This window comes from Motacilla alba, chromosome Z (genome assembly GCF_015832195.1).
Source record: "Motacilla alba alba isolate MOTALB_02 chromosome Z, Motacilla_alba_V1.0_pri, whole genome shotgun sequence".
Taxonomy (NCBI): Eukaryota; Metazoa; Chordata; class Aves; order Passeriformes; family Motacillidae; genus Motacilla; species Motacilla alba.
In genome coordinates, this window is record NC_052046.1 from 56554515 (window position 1) to 56573239 (window position 18725).

General features: G+C 41.7%; 2 protein-coding genes across 9 annotated transcripts in view; both read left to right on the plus strand.

The window, feature by feature from the left end:
• The first annotated feature begins 5839 nt into the window (after positions 1 to 5839).
• On the plus strand, positions 5840 to 7551 carry CER1 (cerberus 1, DAN family BMP antagonist). The gene is made up of 2 exons (XM_038125432.1): positions 5840 to 6367; positions 7258 to 7551. The coding sequence occupies exons 1-2, from the start codon at positions 5840 to 5842 to the stop codon at positions 7549 to 7551; spliced, it is 822 nt and encodes a 273-aa protein (XP_037981360.1).
• Positions 7552 to 16295: 8744 nt separating this feature from the next.
• ZDHHC21 (zinc finger DHHC-type palmitoyltransferase 21) overlaps positions 16296 to 18725 on the plus strand; it is a 36045-nt gene continuing 33615 nt past the window's right edge. For 3 of the 8 annotated variants that reach the window (XM_038124499.1, XM_038124497.1, XM_038124504.1), the window contains exon 1: positions 16376 to 16647. The gene's annotated coding sequence lies outside the window, so the exon portion shown is untranslated. The other 5 variants (XM_038124501.1, XM_038124507.1, XM_038124500.1 and 2 more) reach the window with 4 other exon arrangements.

Here is an 18725-nt window from a genome sequence, read left to right on the forward strand (position 1 = left end):
ATGTATCCCCAGGAGCAAGAAATCAAACAATGGTGGCATGTGACCTACAGGGATGAGCACAGAGCTTCTAGCAAATCTCAAACAAGAAGAAATTCATGGAACATGGAAAAAGGGAGAGGGCTGTATGGGAGGCCTATAGGAATATTGTGGGCATCCTGGTGGTAGAAGATACAGAGAAGGCAGAGTAACTGAATTCCTTCTTTGCCTCAGACCTCACTGCTGAGGCCATTCTTCAGGAATCCCAGACCCTGGGGACGGGAGAGGAAGGCTGGAGAAAAGAAGACTTGCCCTTGGCCTTTGGGAGTTTGGTTAGAGATTGGCTAGGCAGACAAAAACATAAATCCATGGGCCCTGATGGGATGCACACACAGGTGCTGAGGGAGCTGGCAGATGTTGTTGCTAAGTCCACTTGGCATCTTGTTTGAAAAATAATGGAGGAGAGGTGCCTGATGACTGGAGGAAAGCCAGTGTCACTCCCATCTTCAGAAAGGGCAACAAAGAGGACCTGGGAAGCTACTGGCCAGTCAGCCCCACCTGCATCCCTGGAAAGGTGTTGGCACAGATCACTCTGGAGGCCGTGACAAAACACGTGAAAGAAGAGAAGGTCGTCAAGAGTAGTCAGGGTCGACTCACCAAAGGCAAATCATGTTTGAACAGTGTGATGGCCTTCTGTGATGGCATGGCAAGACAGGTCGATGAGGGGAGAGCAGTGGGTGTTGTCTGCCTGAGCTTCAGCAAGGCTTTTGACACTGTCTCCCATAACATCCTGATGGGTAGCTCAGGAGATGTGGATTGGAGGAATGGACAGTGAGATGGACCAAGAACTGGCTGAAGGCAGAGCTCAGAGGGTCATGATCAGTGCAGCAGAGTCCAGCAGGAGGCCTGCAGACAGTGGTAGTCCCAAGGGATCAATATTGGGACCAATCTTCTTCAACTTACTTGTCAGTGACCTGGAGGAAGGGATGCACCCTCAGCAGGTTTGCTGGTGACACTAAACTGGGGGCAGTGGCTGATCCACCTGAAAGCTCTGCTGCCATTCAATGGGACCTTGATCAGCTGGAGGGCTGGGCAGAGAGAAACCTGGTGAGGCTCAACAAGGGCAAGTGCCAGGTCCTGCACCTGGGGAGGAACAGCCCCAAGTGCCAGCACAGGCTGGGGCTGACCTCCTACAGAGCAGCTCTGTGGAAAAGGACCTGGGACTCCTGGTGGATCACAAGCTGCCCTGAGCCATCAGTGCCCCTGTGGCCAGGAAGGCCAATATCATCACCTGTCAATGCATTGGCGAGCAGGTTGAGGGAGGTGATCCTCCCCCTCTACTCAGCCCCAGTGAGGCCACACCTGGAGTGCTGTGTCCATTTCTGGGCTCCTCAGCACAAGGGAGACAAGGAGCTACTGGAGAGGGTGCAGTGGAGAGCCACAAGGATGATCAGGGGTCTGGAGCTTCTCTCTGATGAGGAGAGACTCTGGGAGCTGCGACTGTTTGGTCTGGAGAAGAGAAGAAAGACTGAGAGGGGATCTCACCAATACATGGGAATATCTCAAAGGTGGGTGTCAGGAGGATGAATGGTGCCAGACTCTTTTCAGTGGAGCCCAGCAACTGGTTTAAGTACAGTGACCATAAGCTAAAGCACAAGACATTCTACCTCACCATGACACAGAACTTCTTTACACTGAGGGTGGCAGAGCACTGGAACAGCTGCCTGGGGAGGCTGTGGAGTCTCCCTCTCTGGCGACACTCAAAACCCAACTAGATGCATTGTGTCACCTGCTCTAGGCGACCCTGCTTTGGCTGGGCTGGATGATCTTCAGAGGTCCTTTTCAACCCTAATGACTAAATGGGTGATTCTGTGATTAAGAATCTGGTATCTGAAGTATTGCATATAATCAGAGTGAGCAAAAGAATATAAATTTATGCATATCAAAGAAATTTTAAGATAAGTTTGTATCTATTTTTATTTTAACTAAAGAAATCTTGTGTGCATCTTCCTTGGATTATATTACAAAAATTTTGTTGATGGTGTCAAATTCTTCAGTAAATAACCTGTCTCTCAAATTATTCACAACAATCTAGGAAGATGCATCTTCTTGAAGAGTGATTTGTGTCTTTGCCCAAACTCCTTTTTCCCTGTCCCACAGGTTTTCCCAGTGTCCTTCTCCCTGTCCCAAACCTTAGCAATCTGCTGAAATCAATTACATACCCAGGAGAACTCCTCTGGCTGGGTCTGGAATTGGATACACTGTCAATTAGGCAGTACATATGTGCCAGTACCGTTCAGAGACAGAACCACCCATTGTGTCCTCTGCGTGTAGCTACAGCCAGGAGAAATGGTCCAATACATGTGAAAGGATGCTTATCCTCACCCCACTGAAGACATAAAAAAATGTTCTAAAGTGTGAGCACCTTCATTTTGGCTGCCGTATGAAACTTAATGCTGTTCTTAGTTCTGTTGCTAGAACACAGGAAAGATAAATATTTACAGGAAAACATAAATGAGTGGAAAAAGAAACAGTGCAACAGAGAACTTGAAACATAGGGGAATTCATAATGTAGAGTAGCTAAGGTTGGAGGTACAAAACTAAACAAACATATTGCCTGTTCTTTTATCTCATACCTTGTAAAGAGACTTTTGGTTTCACAATTAAAAATTTCCCATGAGGCCTGTATGTGATCTGCTTCCCTGAAACTCAGTAAAACAAAGACCACAGATGGCCTTCTTTGATAAGTACAATTATTGGAGAATAAACTGCATAGTGATAATTCATTAGTTCTGCGGTCTTCATATGGGGTCTGTGAAAGATATATCTGGATACAAGTTTGTCTATATCAGATGTGTTTCAAAAATTACAAGATATTGAATTGGACTGTATATATAAAATCCATTTTAATGATTTTATCATCCATCATGGTATGATGAGACTATTTAGCTCAACAGAAGGCAAGTAATTCAAGCATTGCCCAAGAATTATTTTTAGGCATCAACTGGCAGTGTAGATAATGTCCATTAATGACTGAATAAACTCCAGCTTTGAAACAAATGAATAATACCATTTTGCATTTGCATAGAACTCATCATCTATAGATCTGACAGCTTTAAAAGGATGGGCAAACATTCACAGTAACTATTTCTAGTGAAAACAGAATGTCCTGAATAAATTGCTACTATGAAGGCAAACTAAAGCCTGCTTGAAAGACACTGCTGCATATAGCTGTAAGATTTAATAACTAGAAAACAGTGAAAACATGTTATGCTTATATGAAAAGGTAATCAGCCAGGAAAACAAGTTTTTAGAAAAGAAACAGCATTGGGCTTTTTGTGTTTTGGTTTTGTTTTTGTTTTTTTTTTTTTTTTTAGAAAGCTGAGATTAGGTCTATTTGGAACATAATGATTATGTGCCCAGTCCAACACCAGCAGTCAATTATTAATCTATGCAGTCAATGTCACCACAAAGAGACTTGCAAATGCTTGCTATTTTTAACTTCAGAATGATTATCTGAGCTTGCTGTCTGAGCTGGGATGCCTTCCTGTAATGCAGGCAGGCTCTTGCCTAAGCAGAGAGGCTGAGGAGAGACCTGCTACCTCTACGCAGTTATATAGGCAGCCAACTTCAAAACAGATTATGGTAGTATTTAGATATAGAAAACCATGCTCAGATGTACCATGTCCCATATCTTGGCACCTTTGCCTCTTGGAAAGCAGCCATAGTATATTATTATAGGCATGAAGGAACAGTGTTAGACTTTCTTAGCACAACCAGCGCTGGCATGATGCTTTTTTGTCTCATCAGATCTCAGGTAGCACCATCCTGACCCCTGGAACTAGAACTGGCTTGACCTAGAAGTGAAGAGAGCTCTTTTATCAGCCTTTGGGTTGCAGAGCAGCTTGCAGAGTGACTTGCTGACACCACTTTGCTTCAGTTTTCTTCCCTACCCTTCTGTAAATAATAATTTGTGAATTTACATCTGAAGGTCTCAAAGGCCTCTCTTCTTGCTGTATGTTACAGGACAGAATGGTATGTGCCAGGAGTGAATTCTGATCCTGAAGAGGTTTTTTTCATTGCCATTGCACTATAATGTAACATTAGCAGCAAAACATGTCTACATATATGTCAATACTAAGATTTTGATACATTTCTTGCTAACAGTTACACTGCAGCAATAACCCAGGCCAGTTTAGTTTAGGTAGTATGGGAAGCAAAATCATTCCAGTTCTACAATTTACTTAATTTTTATCTGTGCATTATCAGAGACATCCTTAGATGACCTGCAAATACGTATCTTGCTTCGAAAAGCCAAATTTAATGTTTGAAAGGCACTGGCAAATGTGTCAGATTCTCTGCATCAACATACACAATATAATACAATATAATACAATATAATGCAATAGAATACAATATAATATAATATAATATAATATAATACATAGGTCTGAATATCAGCCCAGTCTTTGGGCTCTTCAGCAACTAAAACAGAGAGGAAAAGAAGGAATACTCAAAATTTCATGTTCTTGCCATTGCTGAATAATTTCGAGTGAGTTACCAGTACATATCAGACACAAGGTATTTTAGTTACAAAAGTCAACTGCTTCAGTTCAAATTGTTGGTGAACACAAATACGATATGTGGATTCAAAGTGCAGTTCTAGGCAAGAAATTATTTCCCTGAAAACTAAAGTCAAGTCACACCATACACCTAGTACACATAATTTTTCAAGAATAATACAAACTTTAGAGTCTACTGATAGAGTTTCATAGAAACAGGAGTGTGTGAAGATTAGTGTACCTAAATGGCAAACCATCTGAAGCAGAATTTCTTTTTTGTATTTTAATATTAGGATCACTGTTTGCAATGTTTACTGAAAATAACATTTCTTTCTCCCAAAACTTTTCTCTATATGCTGTTCTAGCAGATTGTTTTTTCTTACATGTTGCATAAAATGGTAATTATGCACAAGATGCCTCTGTTTTAAGGTCTAGTAGTCTTTAGGTATTTCTGTTGAGACTTTGATAGCTAGAATCATAAATATCTATTTTTAACATGTTTTATTTAAATATTCATTTATCATTATCGCTTTATAGGATGTCTGGAGTGGCTTTGGTGCCTGAATAGGATGTAGCCCTGTAAGATAATCTTTCAAAACCGAGGAAGCAGAGTTTCTTCACCTTGAGACCTTCTGCTCTGTGCTGGTGACGCGTCTGTACTCTAGCAGCTGCAAACCTGCTGTGAGGAAGATGAAGCAAGGACTACTTCTTCCTGACAGATTCCTTTGACTGTCTGAGCAGCAGTCTGTTATTTGTGCAGACCTGGGGTCATATCCCTAACCTGAAAGTCCAAAGTTAGACTTAGCTTTTGAAAACACAGTCTCCAGATTGAGCTTACTGCTTCAGCAAACTTTAATCAGCTTGCCTTTTCCTATTGTAATGAAATAACACTCCCTGTTTTGACAGTCTCTGGCTGTATGGAATGGAAAGTCAAAATAAACAATGGAGACCACACTGAACATTCTAATACACAACCTCAAATGTTTACTTAATTCCTCAGCCTAAACTAGACACCTTATCCAAACATTTCCCCCTGTTGACTCCTTCTGTCCTTCACAACATCCTGGGTTACTAGATTTTAGATAGGAGCTTCTAATACACATAACTCAGATTGAAAGCAGAGTTTCATTAGCACAAACTTCCCTATCATAATTGTAATCTACAGTAAATGAATGCAATTAGCCCCAGCAGGGTCTCCTCTGAGCCCTCCTCTCCTCTGCCATAATCTCTTCTTGTATAAAGCTAGCATACTACATTCACTGCAATAGCAGCAGGTCTACAGGGTTGCCCTTTCCGGGATCATGTCACTGCTTCTCCTTCAGATGTTAGTGCTCTCATGTCTTGGAGCGACAGAGCTGCAGAGAAATTCACAGCAAAGGAAAAGCAGAGGGCCATTTCATCACTTTCTCTACCTGAACAAAAATCTGTTTGAAAGTCAAAATTCTCCTGAGCAGATAAGTGAGAACCCAGTAGGAGTTGAAGAGACCCCAAAAGCATCAAGCTTTTTTGTATCAATTCCACAGACAGCATCTGGAAGTGAGAAGAAAGAGGAAAAAAAAATGTCCAGATTCATACTTCCCAGTGCAGGACTCCATGCAGACCAAAACCCAAGAACCTGGGTTGCATCCAGAGAGACCTCTCCTGTGGAAAACCTCTCTCCACCTCATTATTCCAGCCAGAGAGAGTCTGAAGTTCCCTACAGAAAAGATGCCAAGAAATTCTGGGACCATTTCATGTTGAAGAAAAATTCAGCATCTGAAGAGGTAGTCCTGCCAATCAAGACCAATGAAATGCACCAAGAAAACTGCAGAACCCTGCCTTTTGCTCAGGTAAGAACAAGTATCCAAGATCAACAAACATGCTTTTCCCCGTCTCTTGTAATCAGCAACTAAAGAGTCATGGGACATGGGTTATTTAAATGGCTTAGTCAAAGGGCTTCAGAACACTTGCTCAAAAGTAGCTGAAAGACTCTGATGAAAAAGTTTAGTCTGATGAGGCAAACTGCAAACTGCAGCACTGGAAAGCTGCAGACTCAATATATAGAGTTATTATTTTTATGCACAGACGCTCGGACATGGTCTAAGCAGGCAGGAAATTGATGAGTAATTATCCATTCAATAAATATACATCTCGACTGTTTGAAGATCTGAATTATGGTCTCTCTCTCTCTTTATATATATAGACGTATAGATATATGTATGTATGTGTATACACACACACACACACGTGTGTGTGTGTGTGTGTGTGTGCATATACAGACTCTCAGAACAAGTATTTACAGGAAAACCTGGTTGTTCTCTTACACCTAAGCAAGGATTGTTTTCTTCTGTATTAATTAGAAAACTGATGCTTATGTCTAATTCTATGCTAAGAATTTCAGAGAACTGGTAAATTGTCCCATGCATAGATGAAGCCATTCTGTGACATTGTAACATTAAGACAAGCAAACAGTATAGGTAAAAGCACTGTATTCCTTGTGAATCACTGTCAATTCTCAGTGTTTCTGTAATCATGATCTGTCAAGGACCATGTCTTTTCGCATCCAAAACTAAATTTATTTCACACAGACATACATGCATACAGCTGTTGCCTAGAAACCTGTACTATTTGTTCTGAGAAGAAAAAAGTGCAGTATATTTTTTTTTTTTTTGCTCATGTCTTCTAGCAAAGTCCATGGGTCATTTCTGCATCAGAAACATTAAACTGCTTTCTGTTTCAGGGTGTTACTCATAACAGCTGTGAGAAGGTGACAGTGCAGAATAATCTGTGTTTTGGAAAATGTAGTTCTTTTCACGTTCCTGGTTCAGAAGATCATCTTTATACCTTTTGTTCTCGCTGCTTGCCCAGCAAGTTCTCCATGAAGCGCCTGGATCTCAACTGCACAGATTCTGTTCCAGTGGTCAAAGAAATCATGATTGTAGAAGAGTGTAAATGTGAAAGTCGGAAGATTAAAGACCCTGTAATTGGATCTCTACTGTCAGACTTGTATGAAAATGTACATGAGCACAATTAACTTGCGCAAAGTACCTCTTAACTTGATCATAAGAATTTGCCAATGAAAACATTCAAACAAGTTGTCATCACTCTAGTACAAAAAAATCATTAAAAATGCAGACTTTCTACATGATGTCTGTTTCAACAATAACTTCACCTAAAGTGTAACAAATGTTTCCTTGAAGCTGTTAAGGAAAATGAGGTGAAATTACTGGGCTTATGTGTAAAGGTTTTTAACAAGGGAAAACTTAAAAAATTTTCCACCCTCCCTATCACTGTTTCTAGGATGCCAGTAAACAAAAACTGGATTAACATGATTTATCTGTGCAAAACTCAAATGTTGACTTGTTTTCCTTGCCTTTGCTTGTGAGGAGTGCCAATACAGCTCTATTGGCAACAAAAATGAGATTTTAGTCTGTTCCCCACAAAAACAAGTCTACTTTTACAGCAAGATAATGGCTGGAGAGTGTAAAACGTAAATGGACATGAGGTACATAGAAAGCTGTGACTAGTTAATGTCATACTGATTGATCTAGTTGGAATTCAGTTCTCATTGAAAACTGATGTACCATACAATTTACACCAACACATAATAGCAAGGGGTATTTTGCCAAAGGAACCACTTGCTCTCTTTTCCACATGCCTACATTCACTCTGTGCCTTTATTTTTACTTAAACTGTTCAACTGCAGAAAAAGAAAAAAAAAATGCCATACTTCTACAGAAAACATCACAGATAAATATACTGTTGTTACTAGGACAATCCACACTTTCCACTCTGATGTATTTTTACATTGTCACTGAATCTAAGATAAAATTCAATTAATATTCTCAACTCTTAAACTAAAGCAGAAAAGGCATTTGTGTGACAGAAAATCTGAGAAGGACTTTACAGTAATACCTTAACAACTTTACAGGAAGAGCTGAGAGAGCCCTGCTCGGAAACATTGGAGTCTACTGCTAGGCAACACAGCACTAGTGATTATTAGCTGAACTGCTGGCTTTCCAGCTCACTCCAGCTGCTTCTCCGGGGATTTCTCTTGCAGACCTGGCACACCAGACAGAGATCAGCTTCCAGCACAAGAGATCAGCATATTTCTACGCCAGTTTTTCCAGTCCTCTGGAAATCTGCTCTCAGATCTGCGTGACTGTTGTTAAACTGTCCAAGCTCTTTTTCAGGGTATTGGAAATCACTATTGACTCAGCTTATTCAACATCAAATTCCAGGGCTGGGGTAAATGATTCCTTGTATTTGAACTGCAAAGGAATTAGAAATATCTTAATGTTCTTTCAGAATACATGTGCAGCATGGCTTTGCAGTCCAAGGCCCATGCTGAATATTTACTAAAAATTGCATCTGAATTGTATTCTGATACTGGGTGTGAAGCTGTTTGCTTTTGAAGGTCACTTGCAGTGAATGAACTAAAGAATAGTATATAGTTACCTTCCATTACATATAAACCTGTTTTTAAATAATAAAAACTGTGTACTAAAACTCAAGCACATCGTCTCTCTATTCTTTTATATGAAGGACTGATGTGAAACCTATATATGGCTGTTTATATGCTATATACGATGCTCTTCCAAGTAACTAGATATCAAAGTCTTATAATCCCTTTATTGTCTGTGAAAATTGGCATACATTTTTAATCAAGCCTAAGGAAGAAAAGCACACACAGCATTAAAGTTCTCAACCTTTTTCTCTTTATTGATGATTTTTTTTTAATCTGAAAAATCCAAGTGTTCTGAGATGTTTTACTCAGAATTTCTGACACATGCTTTAAAGGTGTCTGAATATATAAGAATGTTCATCCACTTTGTTTTGTTTTCTGAAATGCAAGTATGTTTTTCGGTTTGCAGGCAACCACTTGAAGGTAGGACCTACATACACTACCTACATTTTACTACAGTAAAAACACACATCAATTAAAAGGAAAAATCTTCCAGTCTTGTAATTTTGACAAAACTGATGGATATATTATGAGTTTATCGTGATGATGTCTGAATAGAAGCTGTGGACTGCAAAATATTCAGCCTAATTGTTAAAGCTTCTTCTCTGTGCTGAAGCATTACTGCAGTCAAAGAAAGCTATTCATGTAAGGAGTTCGCAGGATAAGATTCTTAGTGTGAATTTGCACAGCTTAAAAGCAGGTGAAAAGAGGTAATGACAGCTGTAGTAATTGCTAATTAGATTAGTGCTGTAGGTTTTTTGGATGCATGTTAATTAACCCAGCAATGACTGGTTGCATGTAATTAGCACAGTATTTTGCAAAATCAATCAATGTGTTAATTGGATCAGATTTCTCAGCTTTTAAAAAATCCAAATGAGGAATAAATTTTATCCAAGGCCTAAAGGGATTTTGCTCTCTGGGCACAATGATTGCCTATACAAGCTGAACACTGTGGATTGGAAAGGTGAGGGGTGTGATCCATATCACTATATGGATGCTGTCAGTGGTAACATTATAGCAACAAACCCTAGTTGTGTCTGCTCAGAGCTGGCATGCGTTTTGTAATGAAACAGTGCAACTACGCTGACAATGTAAGCGCTGCTAATGCGATCTATTTTAGAGCACTCCTTGTGTAGACCTACTCACAGAATAAGACTACAGTTGCAGAGCTCTCTGAAAATTCTAATCAATTCCAAGCAGAGTTTCTACACTTCTGCTCTTTTATTTGTCCCACTGTCTCTTTTTCAAATGGGTGTGCTTTGTGTAGAAAATAACTGAAGTGCTGTTTTTTTCCTTCTGCTTTAGCGAAATAAATCTTCAGTCCAGGCTATTCCTTTAAGTGTGGATTTAATGCAACCAGCTTTAATGCCTGTAAATACATCAAATACCAGGTTTACATAAAATTCTTACTGAATTCTGCACAACCATATATTCCAGGGACAAGTCTCTGAAGCTGTACTTCATGCTGTGCTTGGTACTTTTTTCACCGCCTATGAAACATTCACAACTAACCCCATGGATCTCAGGTGACTCGCTTTCACTGGCAGGTGGTGAAATTGCTTGCAGGGCTTTCTCCTAAATGTACTCACTTTCTCCTTGCTTTAAGAGCAAAACAAGACTCCTTACTCGGAACAGAAGCTCTCTGCCAGCTGCGTAATCATGTCTTGAATCATAATATGCTGAGTTGGAAGGGACTCCCAGGGATCACTGAGTCCAACTCCTGAGCCTGCACAGGATATCCCCAAGAGTCACATTACGTGCTTGAGAGTGTTGTCCAAACACTTCTGGAACTGTCAGGCTGCTGCTGTGACCATCCCTGGGGAGCTGTCCCAGTGCCCAACCACCATCTGGGGGAAGAAACTTTTCCTAGTATCCAACCTCAACCTCCCCTCACACAGCTTCAAGCCATTCCCTTGGGTCCTGTCATTGTTCACCATAGAGAAGAGATGAGTGTCTACCCCTCCCCTTTCCTTCACAAGGAAGTTGTCTTCCAAAATGAGGTCTCCTGTCAGTCTCCTCAGTCAGGCTGAACAGACAAGTGACCTCAGCTGTTTCTCATAAGGGCTCCTTCCCTCCAAGACTCTTCACCATCTTCACTGGCTTCTTTTGGATGCTAATAACTTAGTATCTTTCTCATATTAGAGGCGAGCAAAACTGCCCCTAGCACTCGAGGTGAGACCACCCTAGCTCAGAGCAGGGCAGGACAATCCCCTCCCTTGCCTGGCTGGCAGTGCTGGGCCTGATGCCCCCCAGGACAGGGCCGGCCCTCTGGGCTGCCAGGGCACTGCTGACTCACATTGAGCTCTTCATTGACCAGGACCCCCAGGTCCCTTTCCATGGCACTGCTTTCTCTTGATGAACTTCATATAGCTGGTGATTGCCCAGACCTCTGATTTGTCAAGGCCTCTCTGCAGGGCCTCCCTGCCTTCAAGGGCATCAACTCCTCTTTGTTTAGTATCTGGGAACTTGCTAAGTATTCCTTCCAGTCTTGCATCCAAGTAATTTAAGAAGATGTTGAAGAGCACCGGGCTGAGGATGGAGCCCTGTGGAATGCACCAGTGACAGGTCCCCAGTTTGATGTCACCCCACTCACTGTGCCCCACCCATGAGCAGGTTTCTCATGATCACATGATGTGCTTATCGAGCTGTGTGCTGGACATTTTGTCCAGAAGGTTCCTGTGAGAGACAGCATCAAAAGCTTTGCTGAAGCCTAAAAAGAATACATCAGCTGTCTCTCCTTGATCACCTGCATGTGTTACCTTGTCAGAAAGGGAAATCATAAGCAGGACTGTCTCCTCATGAAGCCATGCTGGCTGTGACCAATGACTGTATTGTCCTGCAGGTGTTTTTCAATACCTCCCAGAAAAATCACTATAACTTTACCAGGCACTGAAGTGAGACTGACAGAATCCTGCCAGATAATGTTCTCCAGCTTCCAGTCAGTTGTGACTGCTCTGGATTCCTAAGACCACTTAAAAATCATTGAGAGAGGCCTTGCAATGACATCAGCTAGCTCTGTGAGGATTTTCAGATGCATCCCATCTCATAGATTTGCAGGGATCCATCTGGAGCAGCAGATCCTGCAAAATGTGCCCAGAAGTATGTGCTGTGCCAGATGGTGCATTTTTAAGAGGTGTGGAACTGAGGCTACTTCGGGTCCTCCATCAGACAGTTTACCAGTAGAAACAGGAAACACTGGTAATGAATTATAAATATTTTGCATTTTGTGTTGTGCTGCACCTAACTCCTTGAATATCTGGCATGTAACCACCAACCTCAGCTCACCTGAAATCATTCTCGGAGAGCTGTGCACACTCCTTCTGTGGAGAAGTGAGAAAGAATGGGGATGAGAAGACGCTGTAGCTGGCCCTAATGCAAGAATATTGATAAAAGGTTAACTATCCTTATTAAGAACAAAATTGTCCCGTTTAGAGCACTTCAGGCTCCATGGCATCAGCAAACTGCATTTTCACTTGAAAATTAAAAAATTAACCAGAAGCTAACTACTACTACTACTACTACTACTACTACTACTACTACTACTACTACTTTAATAATGATAATGATAATGATAATAACAATAATAATAACAATTATAAAATAAAAATTATAATTACAACAACAATAAATAAAAAAGGGCAAGCCTAAAAGAACTAAGAACTAAGGGTTTTTCTGAGGCATTTTCATTTTTCCTGGTTTAACTATCGTTTTTACCAGTCATTTAATGTCATTTAATCTGACATTCTGCTGGTGGCAGCAGCCCACAGTCAGGGTGCTCAAACTGAGCAGGCATGTACCTAAGCTGCCTTCTGTATCTGCTGAAGCTTTTTCAAACTCACCTCACTGCAGAGATGTGGAACACTGAAGCAGTCTGTTGCCCTGCCTGGTGACTAGTTGCTGTCTAAACACCAGAGCAGTCTGCTGTCCTGCCTGGTGTTTAGACAGCACTCTTAGAGGAAGAGAGGCATTAGAAGAACTAATACTAGGACATTTGCAGCTGGACACTGTCTGAGTAGAACTCCTCACACCACTGAAGTGCCTGAGATGAAAATTAACTCCCTAAATTAGACTACTGCCTGGTTCACCTTAGCACCCGACTTTCTGGACTGCGGGATCAGGAGATTTCACCATGTCTACTATTGAGACAGGCAGATTAGAAACCATACCTGTCTTTCATTTTTCTGGCTATTAAGTAAGAGAGAAAATGGAGCCTGAGACACATTTTCCTTTAACACCTACAGCCTCATCCTCAATATGTCACATAGTGACTTGTGGGCCACAACAGGCTTTGTTTCAGCATGCTGTTTCATTCACACAGACTTTTTTCTTCATGATGTAGATCTTATATCAAGATTTCTGCTCTCATTCTAGAGTTTACACCTGTCTTCTATGTATCACCAAGGTTTACAAGAAAGTGAGCAATGCAGCACTGCTGCAGAAATGTGGTAGCAATATATTTTAGAAGGACCCAGGAAACTGAGTACTGCTGAGAAGGCTGACTTCTCAGCTCAGTATGTATCTGTGCATAGAAAATGTCCCTTCTACATGTTGGTCAAGGGGCACAGTTGGGCTTAAAATGAATCCTGGAAAACAGCCTCAAGAAGCAAGGGGCTTGTAAGCTGTAGGAACTGTGGAAGTCACAGAGCACACCTCTTTCTTGCATGTGTTCCCCATAACAGAGCCTCAGCTGTTACTGCACATGGCTTGATTTTAGCAGGCTGATTTAATATTTACAGAGTGCCAATAAAATTTATAGGATGACAGCTGGTGGCTCCTGTGTTAATTTATAAACAGCAACAACAACACAACACAGACATCAGAAAATCCAAGAGGAATTCTATGCCATTGTGCAATATTCAGCATTGAAGAAGGTGAATAATTATGCAGGCTTCTAATGATTTTTCTGTAATACATCCATATTGGTTTTTATTTAAGTGCATATTATGCAAAGCTAGGACTCCCATAGGTATGTTTTCTCACACAGAATGTAGTTCATCACAAAGGCTCATTATCTATCTATCTAGATTTGATATTCTGGCAAAAGAGTCAGGTAATATCTCTAGGTTAAGACTTTTCAGTTGGGAAGTCCAGAACACAACTGCCTGCTTCTCCTCCTGCAATGTGCTTTCCCAAAAAAAAAAAAAAAAAAGGCATTAACAAAAAGGGCATGCTGTGCTATGACTAAGCCAGAAAAGACCACTGCCCTTGTTCAACAACCTGTTTACACCGCATTCATGTATAGAAAAAATAAAACCTGCCTGGCAGGACTACAGGTCTAAAGACTGGCCACTATCTGTGTACCACTGCAGAAATGCAAATACTTGGTATTCAAATGGAAGATAATATTACTGACTGATTCTTTTTCATTCCATATGAAACCTTAATTGATCATACTATTATTCTTTTCTTATACTTCCATTTTACTTCCCAAGAACATGGTTTCCTTTAAATTTCTTGATTGTTTTGTTCTGGTTTTTTTCCCCCATCGAAATTAGTTCTTCAAATTAGTGAAAAGTTTTCACAGTTTATTAGGTCTTTTACATATAGATATAAATATATATATAACATTTTTCATGGAATAGAGCCAGAGGCTGATTTTTGTTATTTTTAAATATTTATATAAGAACAACTTAGTTTTTCTTTTCCCCTTAATAGGCATATTAACAGTCCAATTAATAAGTCCATTATTTTCAGTATTACCTGCTCCTATAGACATATATAGACTGTTCTGAAAGATCTCATCTTTTCTGATTTACCTGGAACATGCTTCTTTCTCCTTCCAGACAACCTCCAGTTTCTGCTACAAATATCTATATTCAAGTTGGAGCAACTTTAGGTTGAAATGTTAACAATTGTCCTGTGTAATAGTTTTTTGGGTTTTTTTATGGTCTTGTTTTGGTTTGGTTTAGTTTTCTTTTTTTTTTTTTTTGTCTTTTTCTTTTTTTTTTCCCCAGAATAATCATGTTATGATTAAGTTTTAGGAAAAATCTGATCAGTATTAAAGGTGAGTTTTCAGCATTGGTAGTCTTCACAACATTACTCTTCATCTATTTCATCCATCATTGTGAAGGAAAACTGCTCCAGGGTAAAAGCCCATCAATTTACAGAGGGAATTATGCCATTCAGACAGATGGGGTACCTTTAGGTAGCCAAAAGATTATATATGTTCATCAGCAGTGGGTGCTCGGGGCATGATTCCCAGCTGGGCACACTGAAAATTTTGTTTGTTACAATCTGTCTGCGACTTTTACCCAAAGGTAATCCCTTGTAGGTCTCAATTATCTTTTTAAAATGAAGATTGGCTTCTGTGGACAGGTAAGGGTTCTATGTGAGCAAGGGCCACAGCATAGCAGGCGACCTGAACGTCATAAAAAAGTTCCAACTGCTGTGACCTGACTGAGGGGAGAGGCAAGGATACAAAGTACAGAGTTACAAGAGTAGTTCTTCATTCATGAGCATGAAGTGTCCCATTCAAATTAGGGCACATTGGGTTTAACAAAAGGGTCTTATCCCTTCCATGCATTTATATACAACATGATTTGACCACTCACCACAATAACCCAAATTCATGCTGCTATTCTGGAAAACAGCAATAAATCTATGGTGTCACCATCCAGCTGATTCTTTCTTAATTTAGGTGTCCCGGGAGTTGGTCTTGCTACAGCCACCTACGCCAGATAACAGCAGGGTTTTGCTAGAGGTGTTGAAAGTACTGGAATTCTGATATTATCTTCATAGTGCAGGGGCATTTTTCTTCTTCATGGGTGGCTTTAAGATTCTGAGAGACAAGAAGGAGTATAAGAGGTCCTTATCTGCAGGGTGGGGGTGTCCTCCTCCTTGCAGTGAGCTGGGGCCTTAAAATGAAACCATGGTAAAGCTGTCTTAAGGAAGCTAGTGTTAGTTTATACTATTAAGTTAATACAACTTCAAGCGATGAGGCCTAGCTGGGGCAGCTGCCAGGTTCTCCTAGGAGCAGCCTGGAGACTGAGGCAGAAGCCTTGCCTGCAGGGCTCATTTTTCATAGGGGTTGCAAAGGGACACTGCAAAAATGAAGTACGGAAAAGGGCTCATGATGACTGAAGTCTGTGCACGGCAACGAGGAAGTGACAGCGAGCTCCAGCCGTGGGGAAATGCGGCTGATCGGGCAGCGTAGCCCACCGCTCCAGAGCGGCTCCTCCGGCGCTGCATACACCCACTATACACACTCTGCCGTGCCGGCCGCGTGCCCGCCCCCCGCGGCCGAGAGGGGCAGCCGGCTCGGCGCGGCTCGGGCGGGTTCCAAGGGCGGCTCTGCCTCCGCCGCTCCCGCCCTGAGGGGCGCGGTCCCGCCCGCCGGGGCGCTCGGAGCGCGCACGCGCGGCTGAAGCGGCGGAAGCCCACGGTTGGTTCCGCCGCGTGCCCGGGCGGGGGGCGGCGCGCGCGACCCCCGTTCAGCCGGGAGCGGCGCCGCGGGCGGGCCGGGCCGGGCCGGGCCGGCGGGAGGGGTGGGGGGCGGTGGAGCGGCGCCGGCACCCGCACCCGCACCCGCACCTGCACCTGCACCCGCACCTCCTCGGGCACGGCCCCGCTGCGGCGGGCGGGCACCCGCGGGGCTTCCTCCGTCCCTGCACGTCCCCTCCAGCGTTGCTGTTGTCTGGGTAGGGAAAACCTGGGCAGAATTGCCAGGTATCTCCCCAGCTGTGAAATAAGGAAATGGTGCTGTCGCTTTCATGCAGGTCCAGGGTGCCGGTTGCCCTGTAAAGGAGGAGGAGGGTGTTCATTGGTATTGAGGTGGTGGTAGGAGAGGCATGAGGATTTGATTAGCTGTGTGTTCCAGCAGCGCGGCACAAGGAAGTGCAATGGCCTCGGCGTCCCTTGGTTTCACGCTTTCATTTCTCAGCTCTAGTAGTTAGTCAGATGAAATATCCGGTCTTTGTTCGCCTCAGACTGATAATCCAAACAGTAATGTTCTTAAAGTAATGTACATGATCTGTCTACAAGTGGCTGTTTGGTCAGGAGTGGGTGAAGATAGTTTGGAGGGGCTTATGATAAGGAGGGTAAGGTGTGCGTATGTTAATGTCAAGCCACATCCCTCTCCAAGTCCAAGTGGCATTTTTTATAAATGCAGTAGGTGTTTACAGGTATGCTTTGCTAGATCCTATCAATGGAAAGTAGCTGGGTGGGAATGTCTTGCCTACCGTAACAAACCTGACAACTGCTTTGTGCCAAGGTCTCTGCTGCAACCATCCATCATATAAGCACGAGAAATGCCAGGTGTGTGGGGTTTTGTCATAGCACAAATATGCTGTGGCTTATGTTAACTGGCTATTCAGATACCTATTCTGTTTTGCTAAACAGAAGTGTTGCAAAAAGCTTAATGACGATTCTGTTCTGACACTTGATGATATAACATGACTTCCTTAAAATCTAGTTTGTAAAATAAGTTTAGTTGACTGATTCAAGTCCACCTTGTTTTTTCCCATTGAGGTGTATTTTTTGTTTTAGTATCAGTAATCTTTGGCAGTAATTCTTCAGATTTCCAGCAGGTCACTGGTGTAAAAATGCACTTGGGTCCTGAAGTTGGGGAAGGCTGTTGATTGTTGCTGCCTTGTCCTAGTTATCACAAATAATGTGAGAACTTTGGCTCTCTTGTGTTTCTACTCTCTGTTCTTTTTTCTCACTTGCTTAGAATACAGCCTTTTTAGACAGTGGTGGTTTTTCCACTCTCAAAGTGTGTATTTTTATACAATACACATAGTACTGTTCAGTTTGTGTGGAGTCTTAAAATTGTCTTTTATGGCGAGCAATACCATAAGTTACTGATCTCTGTTGCTCTGCATTTGTTTAAGGACTTGTGAAAAAAGTTCTGCAAGTCAGATTTCAGAATTCGTACTTTTCTTAAGGAGCAGGGCTACAGTGAGGCACAGTTTCTAGTTGTGTATCAGTGCAACACCCATGAATGTGCAAGAAACAGGATGTGCCCAGAGCTGACTGTTGTGCTTCTTAGGGTGAGAAACTGAGTACTGCTCATGTTGGGTGCATTTATGAAATACAGTTTTCTAAGTATGTTTTGGGACATTCTTGATGCAAAATGGTATACTTTTTATTTTTCTGAGGTTGCATTCAAATGAGTCTATTAAAGCAATTTATATTTCACCTTAACACTTCTGGTTAGCATAATCATTCTCATTTCTTGGAATTGACTTTTTAGCTGCCTGACTCATTCTGTGGTCTCATTATTCTGTGGATGTCACATTGAAGAGTCATATTGCAGGTGATTGTAGTGAACAAAATACTGAGTTTAAGATACCATTGATGGAACTGTGCAGGAAGAAAAGGGTTAGGAAAAAATGCTGTCCAGGCATCCTGTAATAAAAGTATTTTTTGGAAAGGCAAGAACAATTCCCAATAACGTAGGAAAGACTCAGTCATGTTTTGGTGCAGCTGAAGCTTATCGTAGGCGCAGCTGCTGTTACCTTTCAAATGATTTGTATTTGAGTTACTTATTTAGAAGAACTAGCTATAAATTAGGGCACAAGGGAAGAAAACCACAAAATCTCTGACAGTAGTGCTCTGTATTTTCTCTAAGTAGTTTAACTGGAAAATTACTTTGCTTGGAGAATTTCATTGCTTGTATGAATCCTGCATGTATACAGATATAAATCACTTAATTGTTTATCTCTGTTTATTTGTTGTAAACCTTCTCATAGAGTTTTTTCTTTGCATATTGTAGTTTTTCTGATCAGAAATTATGAATTTTGAAG

What these genes read in the sequence shown, in the direction of transcription:
- CER1 (XM_038125432.1), top strand. Translation starts at nt 5,840, where the DNA reads ATGTCACTGCTTCTCCTTCAGATGTTAGTGCTCTCATGTCTTGGAGCG. An exon ending in GAACCCTGCCTTTTGCTCAG is followed by an intron (nt 6,368 to 7,257) that starts GTAAGAACAAGT and finishes TTTCTGTTTCAG; the next exon opens with GGTGTTACTCATAACAGCTG.